Source organism: Acinonyx jubatus, chromosome B3 (genome assembly GCF_027475565.1).
Source record: "Acinonyx jubatus isolate Ajub_Pintada_27869175 chromosome B3, VMU_Ajub_asm_v1.0, whole genome shotgun sequence".
Classification (NCBI taxonomy): domain Eukaryota; kingdom Metazoa; phylum Chordata; class Mammalia; order Carnivora; family Felidae; genus Acinonyx; species Acinonyx jubatus.
Window position 1 is genome coordinate 68,356,865 of NC_069386.1, and position 14,467 is coordinate 68,371,331.

General features: G+C 40.4%; 1 protein-coding gene across 3 annotated transcripts in view; it reads right to left on the minus strand.

Annotated features, from left to right (window-relative positions):
* Window positions 1–1,323: 1,323 nt before the first annotated feature.
* The window catches only part of SLC12A6 (solute carrier family 12 member 6), an 81,136-nt gene continuing 67,992 nt past the window's right edge, over window positions 1,324–14,467 (minus strand). For all 3 annotated transcript variants that reach the window (XM_027066866.2, XM_027066865.2, XM_027066867.2), the window contains 12 exons: window positions 14,083–14,201; window positions 12,580–12,678; window positions 10,538–10,657; window positions 9,639–9,743; window positions 9,045–9,213; window positions 7,323–7,518; window positions 6,140–6,309; window positions 4,853–4,984; window positions 3,896–4,003; window positions 3,497–3,681; window positions 2,972–3,105; window positions 1,324–2,036 (listed from right to left, as the gene is read on the minus strand). In XM_027066866.2, coding sequence (XP_026922667.1) covers window positions 1,945–2,036; window positions 2,972–3,105; window positions 3,497–3,681; window positions 3,896–4,003; window positions 4,853–4,984; window positions 6,140–6,309; window positions 7,323–7,518; window positions 9,045–9,213; window positions 9,639–9,743; window positions 10,538–10,657; window positions 12,580–12,678; window positions 14,083–14,201 — 1,629 coding nt within the window. In that variant the 3' untranslated portion in view covers window positions 1,324–1,944. The remainder of the gene's footprint in view (window positions 2,037–2,971; window positions 3,106–3,496; window positions 3,682–3,895; window positions 4,004–4,852; window positions 4,985–6,139; window positions 6,310–7,322; window positions 7,519–9,044; window positions 9,214–9,638; window positions 9,744–10,537; window positions 10,658–12,579; window positions 12,679–14,082; window positions 14,202–14,467) is intronic.

Consider the following 14,467-nt stretch of genomic DNA (forward strand, 5'->3'; position numbering starts at 1 on the left):
TGGGTCTTGAGGTTGAAAAAAGAGCAAAGGGAACAAAATGATTCAATTTCTGAAGCCATACTGAAGAGTTTTCTCCTCTGCCCCGTTACAGTCAAATGAATAGTCTGCTGATACCTAGGTTTGCTTCCTCCAAATCCTATTGGGTAATCAAAAAAGAGTGGCACTATTTATCATTAATAAAGTGATTCAAAATCAGTCATGAATACAGTTAAGATAGTTTCTCTAAATACTTATCCTATAAAAGAAATGAACATTTCACATATTTGCAATTACTACTCAAGGTGGTTTCCCTATGCTTGAAAGCCAGGTGTTTTAATGACCAGTAAATGAGCAAATAAAAAGCTAAGCTTGCACAAGTATTTCCTTGACACATTTAGAGCTTTCTGAAAACAACTGTTATAGCAGAAGACTGTTGGCTTGGATACTCTTAGTTCAAAGCCAAGTTTCTGCAGTCACAAGAATAGAATTGAGAAAAGAAAACTGCTCATACTGTGGGCATTTAGGTGAGTGCCTCAAGTCTTTGCTATGGCTTTGGAAATGAGTCCACAGGATTCTTAGTGAAAGAAGTTTCTTCAATCAGGCCAATGCCAATCATATGCTACTTTAGTGAAGCAGGTAGGTAGAGGAGCAGCAGCTCAATCTTTGGCACTATGGAAGGAGTATGGCTCTGGAACTTCAAATCCCATTGCTAGATTCCCCCTTTAAAAGACAGTCCAATGCTTTTAGGGAAGGATTTCAGCCAGTCTTCCTAGTGTTTGTTCCTGATTTTTGACTTATGCCTGCCTACCAACCCAGAGGGCATAAAAAAAAGGGAGAGGAGAAACTGTTGGGCACTATGCATCATCATCTAGGTTTCCTAGATAACAACTTTAATGTTTGCCCTTGTCGCATAGGTAACCACAGACTGTGTTTCAGTAGATCTTAACAGCTACCATTTGGAGTTACCTTAATTTGGCCATTTGAACACAGCCTGAAAGAAAATTTTCCACTCCAACTTTAAAAAACAATTTCCAGGATAATAATGCTTGTATTACAATCTTAACCACAATCGATTTTGAGAACCAGCTGATATATATATATGTGTGTATACATATACACGTACATATGTGTATATATATACATGTATATATATACACATATGTACGTGTATATGTAAACACACATATATATGCATATATATACACACCTACATATGTGTGTGTGTGTGTGTGCATACACACACACACACACACAAACATATATATACACACCAACATAGTATATGTACTTAAACCTGGTATTTGGGGAGAATCTTATTTTGGAGGAAGAAGTAAAGGCTGCAGCCATGTGTCAGTTTTTGTATATTAGTACCCTAACAGAAAATCAGAGTCCTGGAGAACAGTGGATTCATTAAAGAAAATTAGCTAAAAAAAGATTTTCATCTTGGTTTGCCACAGGTTATCTCCACAAGGATGTTAGGTCCCCATATACTTGGCTGGGATTTCTTTAGTATGATGAAGCTGTGTCCTCTGGCTGTTACCCCCATGGTGTCATCACTGGACCATGACTTCTGAGACTTCCCTTTAATGTTGGACCTGTACTTGCTTTCGGTCTTCAGTTGAATTTCTAGCATCCCTTTTGCCAATTCATTTTTATTGGTTTAGCTTGTTAATTCTAACTTGACTTCAACTGGGACAGACATGGCTTTTAGGACTTGACCAGTGTTCCAATGTTGAGGGAATATTTGCTTCTTCTGTAAGGATGGCAGATTATATGACAGCAAAGAGCAGAACTATTTGTACTTTTTTTGCACAAGTACTTGAGGCTCAGCCTGTCGAGAGTTCAGTGTGATGTGTACAGAACCCAGGCCTACTTGATGGGAGTAGTAGTAAAGAGCTGGCACTTCCACGAAGGATGGAAGCCTTTTAGGAAAGGTGAGGCCAAGCAGAGTCACTCAGGAGTAGATTATGAATAAATGGTGATCACTTCACTGCCACCACCTCGGACAAGGAGGACTCGCTCTAGTCCCTCGGTGAGCACTTCTAGGAACTCCATGTCTTCAGAATTTGTCAAGGAGACAAACAGGTGGGAGAAAAGCACATTTTTATAACCTGACATGATAATCTGGGTTTATCTGACTACAAACTTGCAAAATCAACATGCTTGTTTTACTTACTATATACTAAGAATTGGAGAGATCTGAACTCTGGAGTCCATTTAACCCTGTGAAATAATCCAGGAATCTAGTCCCTTTGCATGTATAATACAAGATCTCTATTTGTTAGATTTTTTTCTAAACGTTACTTAAAAAAATGGAGGAAAACCACAAATAACATGTTCATACCACATAGCAAAATAAGCCAAAAAAGAAGAAAAAGTCACAACAGGGCAGCTTAGAAGACTGCTAGAGAGAACCTAAGTAATTTCTAAGTGAAGCTGCTCAAGTCAGATTTTTCTGCCAATTCTTTTTTTCTTAATCTTTTTTTGCTTAGTGGTACTGGTGCAAATGGGCCAGTCTACACCATTGCCGTTCTGAAGGGGCCCCATGAAAACAATCCTGGGATGAGGGTCTGAGGAAAAACCCTTATCTCTTTTTTCCACTTGAAGGAGGTTCCACTCCACTGCTTCTCCCCTAACTCCATCCACAGGAGCTTTGCAAAGCGGGTAGAGCTTGAAAAGGAGAAAGGATGTGGGTACTCTGTCTCTAGGACTGTCAGAAAGGGTTCTATACCATGAAATATTAGAAGTCATGATGCAAATTTACCACCTATAAAGTCTTTTTAGGGTTCAGAGAGAACATATACACCCACCTCCCCAAAAGGAGATTACTCTCACTACTTTGTAAGAATCCTTGCCTAAGACTTTTAACAGCCTTCCCTCCTCAAGAGGGAAATGTGGGCACAGACAATGACTTTTAAGGTTACCTAGTGGTCTCATCTAAGAAACAGGCTAAGATTTTCCTTACTGATAACCCCACTCTTGGAAAGGATACAGTTTTCATCACCCTCAGGGTTTCGAGGTGGCCCTGGCATATTCAACAAAACAAGCTTTGCTTCATGGGACTTGTTAACTATAACCTCATTGAGTTTCACTGCTGTATGCATCCTCCTCACATTGGACTGGTCCCTGGGCAGGTGGAAGGGAGAAATAGAGGTGGTTAAGGCAAAGAGAAAGCTAGACATACAGTTAACTTTAAAAACCTTGAGATACAGAGCTTTTTTGCAATGACTATGAATAATGCAATGAACAAATGATTTCTTTATTTTAATATTCTGGCCTGGGTTTTCTCATTCGACGTTTGCTTGTTTTATGCCGGGAACAGAACATGGTGAGGAAGAAGGGTGGTTAGCTTGTGTACAATGTTAACTGGTAGCTGGTATGCACAGGGAAATAACAGAGATGGCTGGATTTGGTGTGGAGTGAACAGACTTTATCCTGTGTATCCAGGCAAAGTCACATGTATGCCACTGACTGGGATACCATGTTATGTGAAAAGCTTGTGAGTTGGAAAACTTACGGACGCATGTTAAGCAGGTCCTGGAATCCTTCCATCGACTTGGCCTTTTGTCCCCGGGATGCCATGTACTTGTCTTTTGTCCAAGTCATGTGCACCTTCTCCTGATAGGTTTCTGTCTCTTCATCCTCATCAGAGCCAATGCTGGTCAATCGCAGCATTGAGTTCCGGTCTTTCACCAACTGTGCCTGAGGAGGGCCCAACACAGCTATGACCTCTATACCCAAATTTCTCTCATGCTTCAGCTTCAATTATTTTCAAACAATAATGTAGGGTTACAGTGGAAGAACTGATAAAGTGGGAAGGAAAGAATCTGTCATCCTAGGAGAACAATAGAGGATCATCCCTTTCAGTGACAAGACTTCACAGGGCCAGTATTCAATGAATACAGGAAGGTCTCACCTCTCTGTCCCGCTCGGTTTTGGACAGTCGCATGTGCCGGAGCATCTGGGATCTCTGCTCCATCATCAGGGTGCGCTCATAAGTATAAGCTGAAATGTCACTGTCATGCTGCCACGGATCACACGCAGCATGGGCAATAAGCACAAAGGAGAAACAAGGATCAGCCATAGCTTTCTTTTCCACTCACTAAACCAGAGAAAGTATCACAACATCAACCTAAGTTTCACCCCTGTTTTGTCCAGGCACTGAGCTATGTAATTTTATGGACTGTAGATCAAATATAGAAGCCCTGAGAGTCTACCATAAGCTAACCATTACATATGTTTCCAAAGCACAAACTCTACTTTAAAAAAATTTTCTTTTTACTGCCAGGTTATTAAAGCAAAACAAAACAAAACAAAATAAAACAAAACAAAAAGCTATGTGTGACTACCACGCGTACATAAATTAAAATTTTTTTTTTAATTTTTTTTTTTTTGACGTTTTATTTATTTTTGAGACAGGGAGAGACAGAGCATGAATGGGGGAGGGTCAGAGAGAGGGAGACACAGAATCCGAAACAGGCTCCAGGCTCTGAGCTGTCAGCACAGAGCCCGACGCGGGGCTCGAACTCACAGACCGTGAGATCATGACCTGAGCCGAAGTCGGCTACCTAACCGACTGAGCCACCCAGGCGCCCCAATAAATTAAAATTTAAAAAAACCTATATTAAGCAGACAAGAATCTGGCCAAAATACAAAGAATGTGTCACAACTAAGAAAGCAAAAATTAAAAACACCACCAAATACACATCACATACATAGTCACTTCTCTCGATCACTATATTAGGGGTTTGTTGGAACTAAGGGATTAATTCATATTTGCAGCTGAACAAGTTCCCAAACCAGAAAAAGCTCTAGGAAGACAGGGTAGGAAGTGGGGGAAGGGTGGTCTTTGTGATCTCAAACTCTTTCTCACCATCTCCACCACCTCCACCTCTGCCTCAATGCGCAGGTGATAGAGGAAGGTGGCCAGGTCCTTCTTCATCTGAATACTATTGTCTTCTAACTGGGCTACTGTGAAGATCCGTATGCTGCATTTTCGCCACACCTGAGAAATTACCATACAGAAATGGAAAGTGAGAGGCAAAAAGGCAAAAAAAAATAATTATTTCCTAAAACGCAAGCCATTTTTTTAGACAACCTTGCTGTAGTATCAGGGTATTTGTTTCCAGTTTCTTACTTGCTAAATTATGGTACTGGGGCAAAAGCTTGACTAAGAAACACATTTAAAACATTTTAAAGAGGTTCTTAATTTCCTAACAAGAAAAAAACTGGCAAAAGATGATATATGATACCTTAAGAGGGTGCTGTATTCAGGTAGAATACTGATGGTACCAGAGAGACTATAATAGCTAACTATTTTTTTTTAAGTGTTTTTTTTTTTTGAATGTTTATTTATTTTTGAAGGGGAGAGAGAGAGAGAGAGAGAGAGCGAGCGAGCGAGCAGGGCAGGAGCAGACAGAAAGGGAGACACAGAATCCATAGTGGGCTCCAGGCTCTGAGCTGTTAGCATTGAGCCTGATGCAGGGCTCGAACTCTCCGTGAGATCATGACCTGGGCCAAAGTTGGACGCTTAACCGACTGAACCACCCAGGTGCCCCTTACTATTTTAAATTTCAGTTTAATTAGTCTTACCAAAGGATGAGCATATATATAATGTTTATTTTTTTATTTTTGAGAGAGAGAAAAAAAAGTGCAAGTGGGGGAAGGGCAGAGAGAGGGGGACAGAGGATCTGAAGCGGGCTCCGCACTGACAGCAGAGAGCCCCAGGTAGGTCCCCAACTCACAGTGAGATCGTGACCTAAGCCGAAGTTGGATGCTTAACTGCCTGAGCCACCCAGTCTCCCTGAGCATGTATATGAGATACACACACACCCATACACCTGTATGTAGGTTTCCAGTATTTGAGAGACTTTGGTATTTTTTTTTTTTTTACAGATGTGTTCATTTGTTAATGTTTTTCCAGCGGCTCATATGGAACTTTATTAATTTGCTGAATTTCATGTGGAAATAGGTAGGTACCAACTACAAAACCATTTCTCATAAGGTTGAAACTGGGATCATGGGAAAGCTAAGAATAATCCCCAACTCTTCTGATCCTAAGCCCCAACACTATAGAATCAAAGAGGAAGGATCTGACTAGTGAACCAGGACAAAACTTAATTAAGGGAGATAGACTTTTTTCAAAAAGTGTCTAAAATACCTTGTGCTGTTTAAGTAGGAATGGTAAGAGCATGAGCATCCCCCCATCATGCACAATCCACCACACATCAATGTTGCCCTCAGAAAACTGCTCCACGTTGCTGGGAAAGAAGGAGATGTTTTTAGCCACCAGCAGGGCCAGATGGGCAGCAGTTGTCACTCGAACTGTGCCTAGGGAGAAAACAGAATCAGGATCAACAGAGAGGCCTGCCTTGCTTCCCACCATGTCAGATTGTTTATTTATTTTGAGAGAGAGAGAGAGAGCAAGAGAGAGAGCACAGGGGAGGGGCAGAGAGGGACAGAGAGAGAATCCTAAGCAGGCTTTGAGCTACCAGTGCAGAGCCTGACATAGGGCCTGATCTAATGAACTATGAGATCATGACCTGAGCCAAAATCAAGAGTCAGCTGCTTAACTGACTGAGCCACCCAAGTGCCCCAAGGATAATGCTTTTTTTACACTTTTTTTTAAGTTTATTTATTTTGAGAGAGAGAGAGAGAGAGAGAGAGCATGAGTGGGGGAGGGGCAGAGAGAGGGAGAGAGAGAATCCCAAGCAGGCTCCGCACTCTCAGCACAAAGCCCGACATGGGGCTTGATCCCACGAACCGTGAGATCATGACCTGAACCGCAACCAAGAGGTGGACACTTAACTGACTAAGCCAAGCAGGTGCCCTTACTTTTTTTTTTTTTTACACTTCTTTAAGCAAGGTGTTCTGTTTACATAGTAGGTTATAACTCATTGAGCAACAACAATCATTGAGAAAAACCTGAATAACACAATTAGATTCAGAACCATGATTTATGTTACTAGATATATTCTGATCACTACATTTCTGGGGAGGAGGCAGGATATGTGAATTTTGGAGATTTTGATTAAAGACGATCCTTCCAATTCCTGTGAGAATGTCAATGATAGGAGATCGTAAGTGAAAATATGGCAATTTCAGTAATAACTCCCAACATAATACATGACAGAGATAAGCAATTCATGAACATAAGGTAAAGGTGGAGGGGTGAGTAGAATAAGGTTATTACTGTTAGCAGTCATTTAGGTGCCCTTATAATACTCTGCTTCAACAATGGCACAATCTCCACTTTAGGAGGCTATGGGGTGGGGTTAAGGTAACAGGGATATAGGTCTATCCCCTCTTTGGGTCCTCAGGATAAAATGAAAAGTGTTCTGTACCAATAAAAGTCTTCCAAGCTCGAGCATCTTCACTCTGGCGCCAGCCATTAGGCCATCCCATCACCACGGTGTTGTGCTTCATGCCCCCAAGGCCACATGACTGGATGAGGTGGGAAATGCCCTCTCTCAGCTTGGCCGCCACCACCAGCTGGCAGAACCCTTTCACCTTCTCTGCCTCCATTAGATGCTTTATGGTCTGGAAAAGATAACCTCAACACTGAATTGCTTCACACTGAACCTTTTTATTTATTACTCTTCTCTTTATTATATTCTCCTCCTCTTTAACAAACTCTGCATAAGACCATATCTCCTACAGAAACGTCCAAAAAGTTTAAATTAATCCGATGGAATTTCATTATCCTTTGCCTTTTTCTCTAAGTGCTTACTACACATACTGCTGGTTGACTATAGGGAGTTTCTGCCTTTTCCTTCTCTGTAACATACAAGACAAACAAGAACAGGGGTTTCACAAAGCAAAGATTCAATACTCTTTCTTAACCGACTAGGTTGAGTGTAAACATGATCTCCTTCTTTCCTCAATTGCCTTGATACCCTGACTCATATTACTAGAAATTCAATCTGATGATTCAGTTTCACTTAAGAATTTTGTTTTCTTTTCAGGTATGTTTTCTTTTTGGTTTCTCCTATTTCTGTATCTTTTTTGATATTTTAAAAATGATTATTGATGACACTTGTCTTTGCTTTACTATTATTTATTCAGGCCAATTTGGAGATAATATTTCATTTACTTTTACTCTGCTCTCCTGGTGGAAAGGTGAAGGGAATAATGGTGCAGAAAGAAGAAATGATTTTCCCAAAGGCACAGATTACATCAGTGGTGTAGCTAGGGTACTATAAGCAAGGTCTCTTGATTTCCAATCCTGTGCTTTTTATTTATATTTATCATCCTGCACTAATGCTTCTTCATTATTTCTAGTTTTTAGGGTTTCAAAGTATTCCAAAATGCAACCCAGTAAAATTTTTGAAATGTAATTGAACATCTGTCCGAACAACAGGGTTGGTTCTATCAATTATAATAAGCATTAGAGTGAAAACTGCTTTCTTCTTTAAGGAGAGCTTATACTTGGCAAGTTAACCAGAAGTAAAGCAAAGGAATCTTGCTCACAATACCATGTAGACTGCTAAGGAGGAAAAAAAGTTGTTTACCACTCTTCGTTGTCACCAGATTGAGCAGAACCATCTCCACAGTTCAAGGGACAGACTTATTTAAAGGACCTCTCTGAGGCCTGACTCAACCAATGTTTGGAAATAGTGCTCAGCCTTAATAATCTTAAGAGTTTAGTAGTGCTTTTTATTTTTATTTATTTTTAAATGTTTGTTTATTTTGAAGGGGGGAGGGGCAGAGAGAGAGAAAGAGAGGGAGAGAGAGAATCCTAAGCAGGCTCCATGCTGTCAGCACAGAGCCCGATGATCTCATGAACCCTGAGATCACGACCTGAGCCAAAATCAAGAGCTGGATGCTTAACTGACTGACCCACCAGGTGCCCCAGTAGTGCTCTCTAAATGGAAAGAATAAATTACTGTTTTCTGGTTCATCTTATTATTTGGGAGAATACGATTGTTCGAAAGCAAGCACCAAGAAGGAAACAACCTGGATCACTCAGGAAAGGGATTAATTTAGAAATACAACATCTTATAACTTTACATCACAAAACCATAAGCTACATTCCACTAAGTCAGTAGGCCTTGACTCTTTCTTACCTGCTCAGCAGCTAGAGCTTCCCCGTAGTTCTCCAGGAAGTTCCCCACGATAACAGAGCCCACAATAGTGAGGCCCTTTCCTGCTTTAAGCTGTGAAGCAAAGGTGAGGAGGCGAGGATGCTTGACGTGTAAGTCTTCATCTAGTTTCAGCAATACAAGCAACTGAGGCCTGTAAAGAGGTTGGCAGGGGGGGTGGGGTGGGGAAGGAGAAAAGACTTTCGGTTTGGGGAACAGAATGAGGATTCTAGCATTTACTTGAGGAGATCTGGATAAAACATGTAACTGGGCAGAAGGGAGAGATTAAAGGAAAGGAAAGGACAGGATGAGGGTATAGTGATTTTGAATCCTGTATCACTGCAGTATCACTGCAGACTGATCAATCTGCAACAAACAATAAAAATGGTAGAAGTCTAGATCAGACACCACAAGAAGAAAAGGGAATCAAGATGAAGGATTTGGAATTGTTCAAAACAGATATATTACACCAGTTCTTTGAGCCGCCTCAATTCCTTATCCTGTCATCCTGAAGCACACGGCTGGGTGTGTTAACCATGTGCCAAACACCACACCACTAGGCTCTGTTGATTTCTTTACCTCCAGTTTTTAGTGTGTGGAGGTCCTTCCTCCAGCCGAAGCAAAGCAAATCGGGCTGCACTGAGGGACAGCCCACGGATTCCATCACCCCATTCTTTCTCCGCTCTGGGAGAAAAAAAGAAAAGAGTAGAGACAGATTTAAACTACAGGAAGTACAATTTCAAAACATAAAGTTTATTTTTTCTTTATCTTAAAGTAACATATGCACAAGACAGAAAATTAAAACTCATATTAACTAAATGCTCTTTATTAACATAATGAACCCGCTATAAGCAGATCCGCACTGCCCTTCAGTGATGGACTGCACTGCACAATAAATAGTTCAAAATAAAGGCTGGAAGGATCACTCATTTGTCCTTCTATGTACCTGTTAAAAGCAATAATGTAAAATAGCAATTTGGAGAATAAAATGACTGCAGACCCAAAGTTCAATTTACTCTGAAAATAATGGAGAGAAAGTGAAACTCAATGTAATCTTCTGAACCAGAGTGTTATTTACTCCTAATTTTTGGAAACTGTTACTGAAGTCTTAGTTGTTACAGTTTTTCAGAATTAACTTCTTTTTCATTTCAAAAACAATACCTTGACTGAGGCGATAAGCAAAAGTATTTATATTTGTGTTATACTTTCATACTTATCATTATTATTTCGACATGTCCTTTTAGTTATTTTTTTTCACTGATCTGTTCATATTTTCTCATTAGGTTGTATTCTCAATATTTGTTGTATCTGTAAGCTTGTGTCTTGTAAGACGGCTAGGAGAGTCGAGGATACAAAATTTAGTTACAGATGAATGAGGTTATCTGGATCCTTAATGCAATTTCCATTGGGCTGGCTCTAACCAAACTAGTTGGTGTGGATACTTTTATCAGTAATCAAGGTCACATCCACAAACTCACCCTTGGTACTCGATGTACTTGTAGATCATACCAGCTATCACCATAGCTACAATAGCGTAATACCAGGAAGAAATGAACATCAGAGCCAGACAGATACTCATTCCCATGAAAGAGAGGGCCCTAGAAAATTAAAAACAAAAACACAAACGAAAAAAGTGCTTTCCTAAGCAACTAAAAAAGAAGCCTATGCTAGAGGTGCTTCTCAAACTGGTGAGAAATTGTTATTATTTTTTTAATTCTAATATATTGCAGAGTGAACTTTTGTAAAATGCAATAAAAAGGATTTGTTAGAAAAATTACTATATGCCTGGATGCTATGACAATGTCAAATTGCTATAAAAGTTTCTAAATGATATTTCTCAATTTTTATAGTTGTTTTATCGTGGCCTGCGCTGAGGCCCAAACCATCCTTTGTGCTGATATGTCCCATTGCTGGAAAAACATATAAATAACCATGATTCAACAAAAGTTATCTGTAGTTGTGAGGATAATTAATACCTACTAGGTGAAACAGGGATGGGGCATATAGTCAGAATTATTAACGTGATGATCTCTAAAAAAAGTATTTCGTGTAGATATTTCATGTAGATATTGATCTTTACCTTATGAATGTTTATTAGCATACGTGTAGAACCCACTGAAGGAAAGCTGGTGTTAGTTTTCTTACTTTACATAAGAGAAACATGGCAGAGAATGATAAAATGCTTGTTTTAAGCAAATAGATTAGGTGAACAATCATGTTTATTGCAGTTCTTCTGTGTATAGAATGAACTTCTTAGCTCTATGATGAATCTCAAAGAATGAGCAGGAGAGCTCCATCTGGAAAGATTAGGCTCCAGTAAAAACAGGATAAAGAGAAAACAAAAGCAAAATAGTAACACAAAAAAGTTCACAGTGAACTTTTGATTAAGGTTAAAGCTAGAAATTGGATTAGAGGCGATAAAATCAGTGAGGATCTAATTTTCTGCCAGATAAAGGTCACATTACTGCTCATCACTGGTAAGTAAAGCCAGGAAAGGGTCAAAGAAAAAGCAAAGAGGAATGTAGCAACAGGTCCATATGGGACCTATTAGAGAACCTTTAGCCATGACAGAAAAGAAATGAGGAAGAGCTGGGATGGCAGCAAAAAGCGTAATGACTCCTTTAGGACTGAGGAGATGCCAACACAGCAGCAGCGGCTGTAGTGACGTTTCCACTGAGAGTTTCACCACGTAGCAGGCACTGTGCTGAGCACTTCAGATCATCTCAAAGCAACCCTGTGGGATACGTAATACTATCAGTCCCATTCTACAAATGAATAAACTTGAATTCTGTGTGGTTATGTGCTTTGTTAAAAGTTACAAAGCTATGGGGGCGCCTGGGTGGCGCAGTCGGTTAAGTGTCTGACTTCAGCTCAGGTCACGATCTCACTGTCCGTGAGTTTGAGCCCCGCGTCAGGCTCTGGGCTGATGGCTCAGAGCCTGGAGCCTGTTTCCGATTCTGTGTCTTCCCCTCTCTCTGCCCCTCCCCCGTTCATGCTCTGTTTCTCTCTGTCCCAAAAATAAATAAACGTTAAAAAAAAAAAATTTAAAAAAGTTACAAAGCTATGAAACAGTAGAGCTGACATTAAGCTAAGGTCATCTGACTCTATAGCTCGTGCTCTTACCTGCTAAATGAAACTGTCAAAAGAGAGTTCGAGAATGAAAATGGATGACAGTATGAGAATAAAGGTAGAAAGGGATGAAGTCTAGTGCTTAGCTAAGAGGTAAACAGAAAACAGATCTGCAAAGGGTAGGTTGGTTTAACCTGAAGAATGCAGCAGGCTGGAAATATTTATTTCATAGTTTTGATCTTTATCCTCAAGTGGGTGTTAGAAGTTATAAAGTGACCTATGAAGAAAACATGGTAGGATGATGGAAATTCAGGTAAGCACTGCAAGTCGCAACAGTATGGAATGGCTGACCAAGAAAAATTATATTGACAACCCAGAATCTCCTAGTTTCCTAGTTCAATGATGGGTTCTCTCCAAATGTGGGAAAGAAGAAGAAAAAGAGCAGACTTACCAGTGGTAGTAGCGAAACCGGGGTCTCCAGTTGGGTGTTCGAAGTAATGTTTGCAAGGCACATGCCAAGTTCACAAAGAGGTAACACATGAGGAAAAACCTGGCAGATTAAACAAAGTAAGAGGCATGAAGATTACTGTAAAATGATTCTTCAAGGGTTGTTTTATTTTTTTGAGTTTATTTATTAATTTTTGAGAGAGAGAGGGAGACAAGAGAATCCCAAGAAGGCTCCATGCTGTCAGCATGAAGCTCAGTGTGGGGCTGGAACCTATGAACTGTGAGATCAGACCCTAAGCCAAAACCAAGAGTCAGATGCTCAACTGACTAAGCCACCGGGCATTATTTTAAACGGAGACCTTTGTTGTATTTAAGCCTCTGTTCTAGCCCACTAGCCCCTGATTAAGACTAGGATGTAGAGAAACTTAAACTTCTCCCCACAAACTTGCTCATTTTCCTGTGTTCTCCTTCAGTGAAGACACAACCACTCTTTACCCAGTTGTTCTTGGAAAAATCCCAGTGTCCTCTTTGTTACGCATCCTTGTTCCAAATTGACTTATCAAGTCCTGTGGATTCTACCTATTTACACATTTCTAAACCTTTTCCCTCCTTCCCATCTCTATTACTATTATCTTTGTTCAGGCTCTCATTTATTCCTTGCTGGATTAGTTAAATAAGCTTCCAGTTAGCATACATTCCCAGCTCAATTTTAGCCTCCTTCACACTTATCTTTTATACCAAATTGATCATTCTAAACCATAAATATGGCCATTCTCTTCTCAAAGGATCATTCCCTCCCTCCAGGTAAAAGTTCTGGGTCTTTTGTGACCTGGCTCTACCTACTTCTCTGCTCAGCTAGCTCACAACAGGCACCCTCCATTCTATTAAGCCAAACTACTTTCAATCCTCAGATGTGCTACATTATCTCATTCCTCAGTTCCTTCACACACATTCCATGCCTGGGACATCTCACTATTCAGTTGCTGAGTTAATCACCAGTCCTCCTTCAAGATGCAAGTAGTAAACCCTTCTTGAGTCTCAGTCCACTTAGGTGCCTCCCTTTAGAGTTCTTATGACGCTGTTCACCTTTACCACGGTTCTCATCACACTGTACAAAGATCACTGGTCTCTTTATCTATCATCAGTTTCTTAGGATTGTGTCATTCACCTCTGTATTCCTACCATGCTGCCCAGTGCCAGGTAGGTATTAAGTCAACACTAAGTCCCAGCTAAAGGATCCAACCTAACAGTAGCAGTAAAAACTACAACTAGTTGATGATGAATCACAAAGGAAGGAAAAGAACTTTTCAAGTTATACAGGTAGGAAGAAACCATGACAATTTATAAAAGCCTTACACGAAACTTCTTAGCAATATATACTATTTAGGTGAAGTTATACCAGTACTTGGCTCACTCTTTTACCACAACTGTTATACACCTGATGGAAATCAACATGTATTATGTATCATTTAAGCAAGAAAAAGTGAAGAGAGGAACTAGCTCTTACATAGAAAGAATTGGGGCCACAAGATCCAGGGAGGCGATAAGGATTCCCAGCTCTGCAATGGCGGCAGTTAGAAGTAAAGCCCAGGTAGGTTCCCCATTGGCTTTGCTGTGACCAAAAACCTGTACAGAGAAGGGAAATATCAGACACAGGAATGTGGGAAGTGTTTGAGTCAATGCTCCCTGATTCCTCCATGTTACAGTTTCAGATATATGAAAGATGATGGTGTTAACGACTGTTGATATTTCGGGGTGCCTGGGTGGCTCAGTCGGTTGAGCATCCTACTGTGGCTTGCTGCTGTCAGCACGCAGAGCCTGATTTGGATCCTCTGTTCCCCCCTCCCCTCTCCCTGTCCCTCTCCTACTTACGCTCTCTCTCTCAAAAAAAA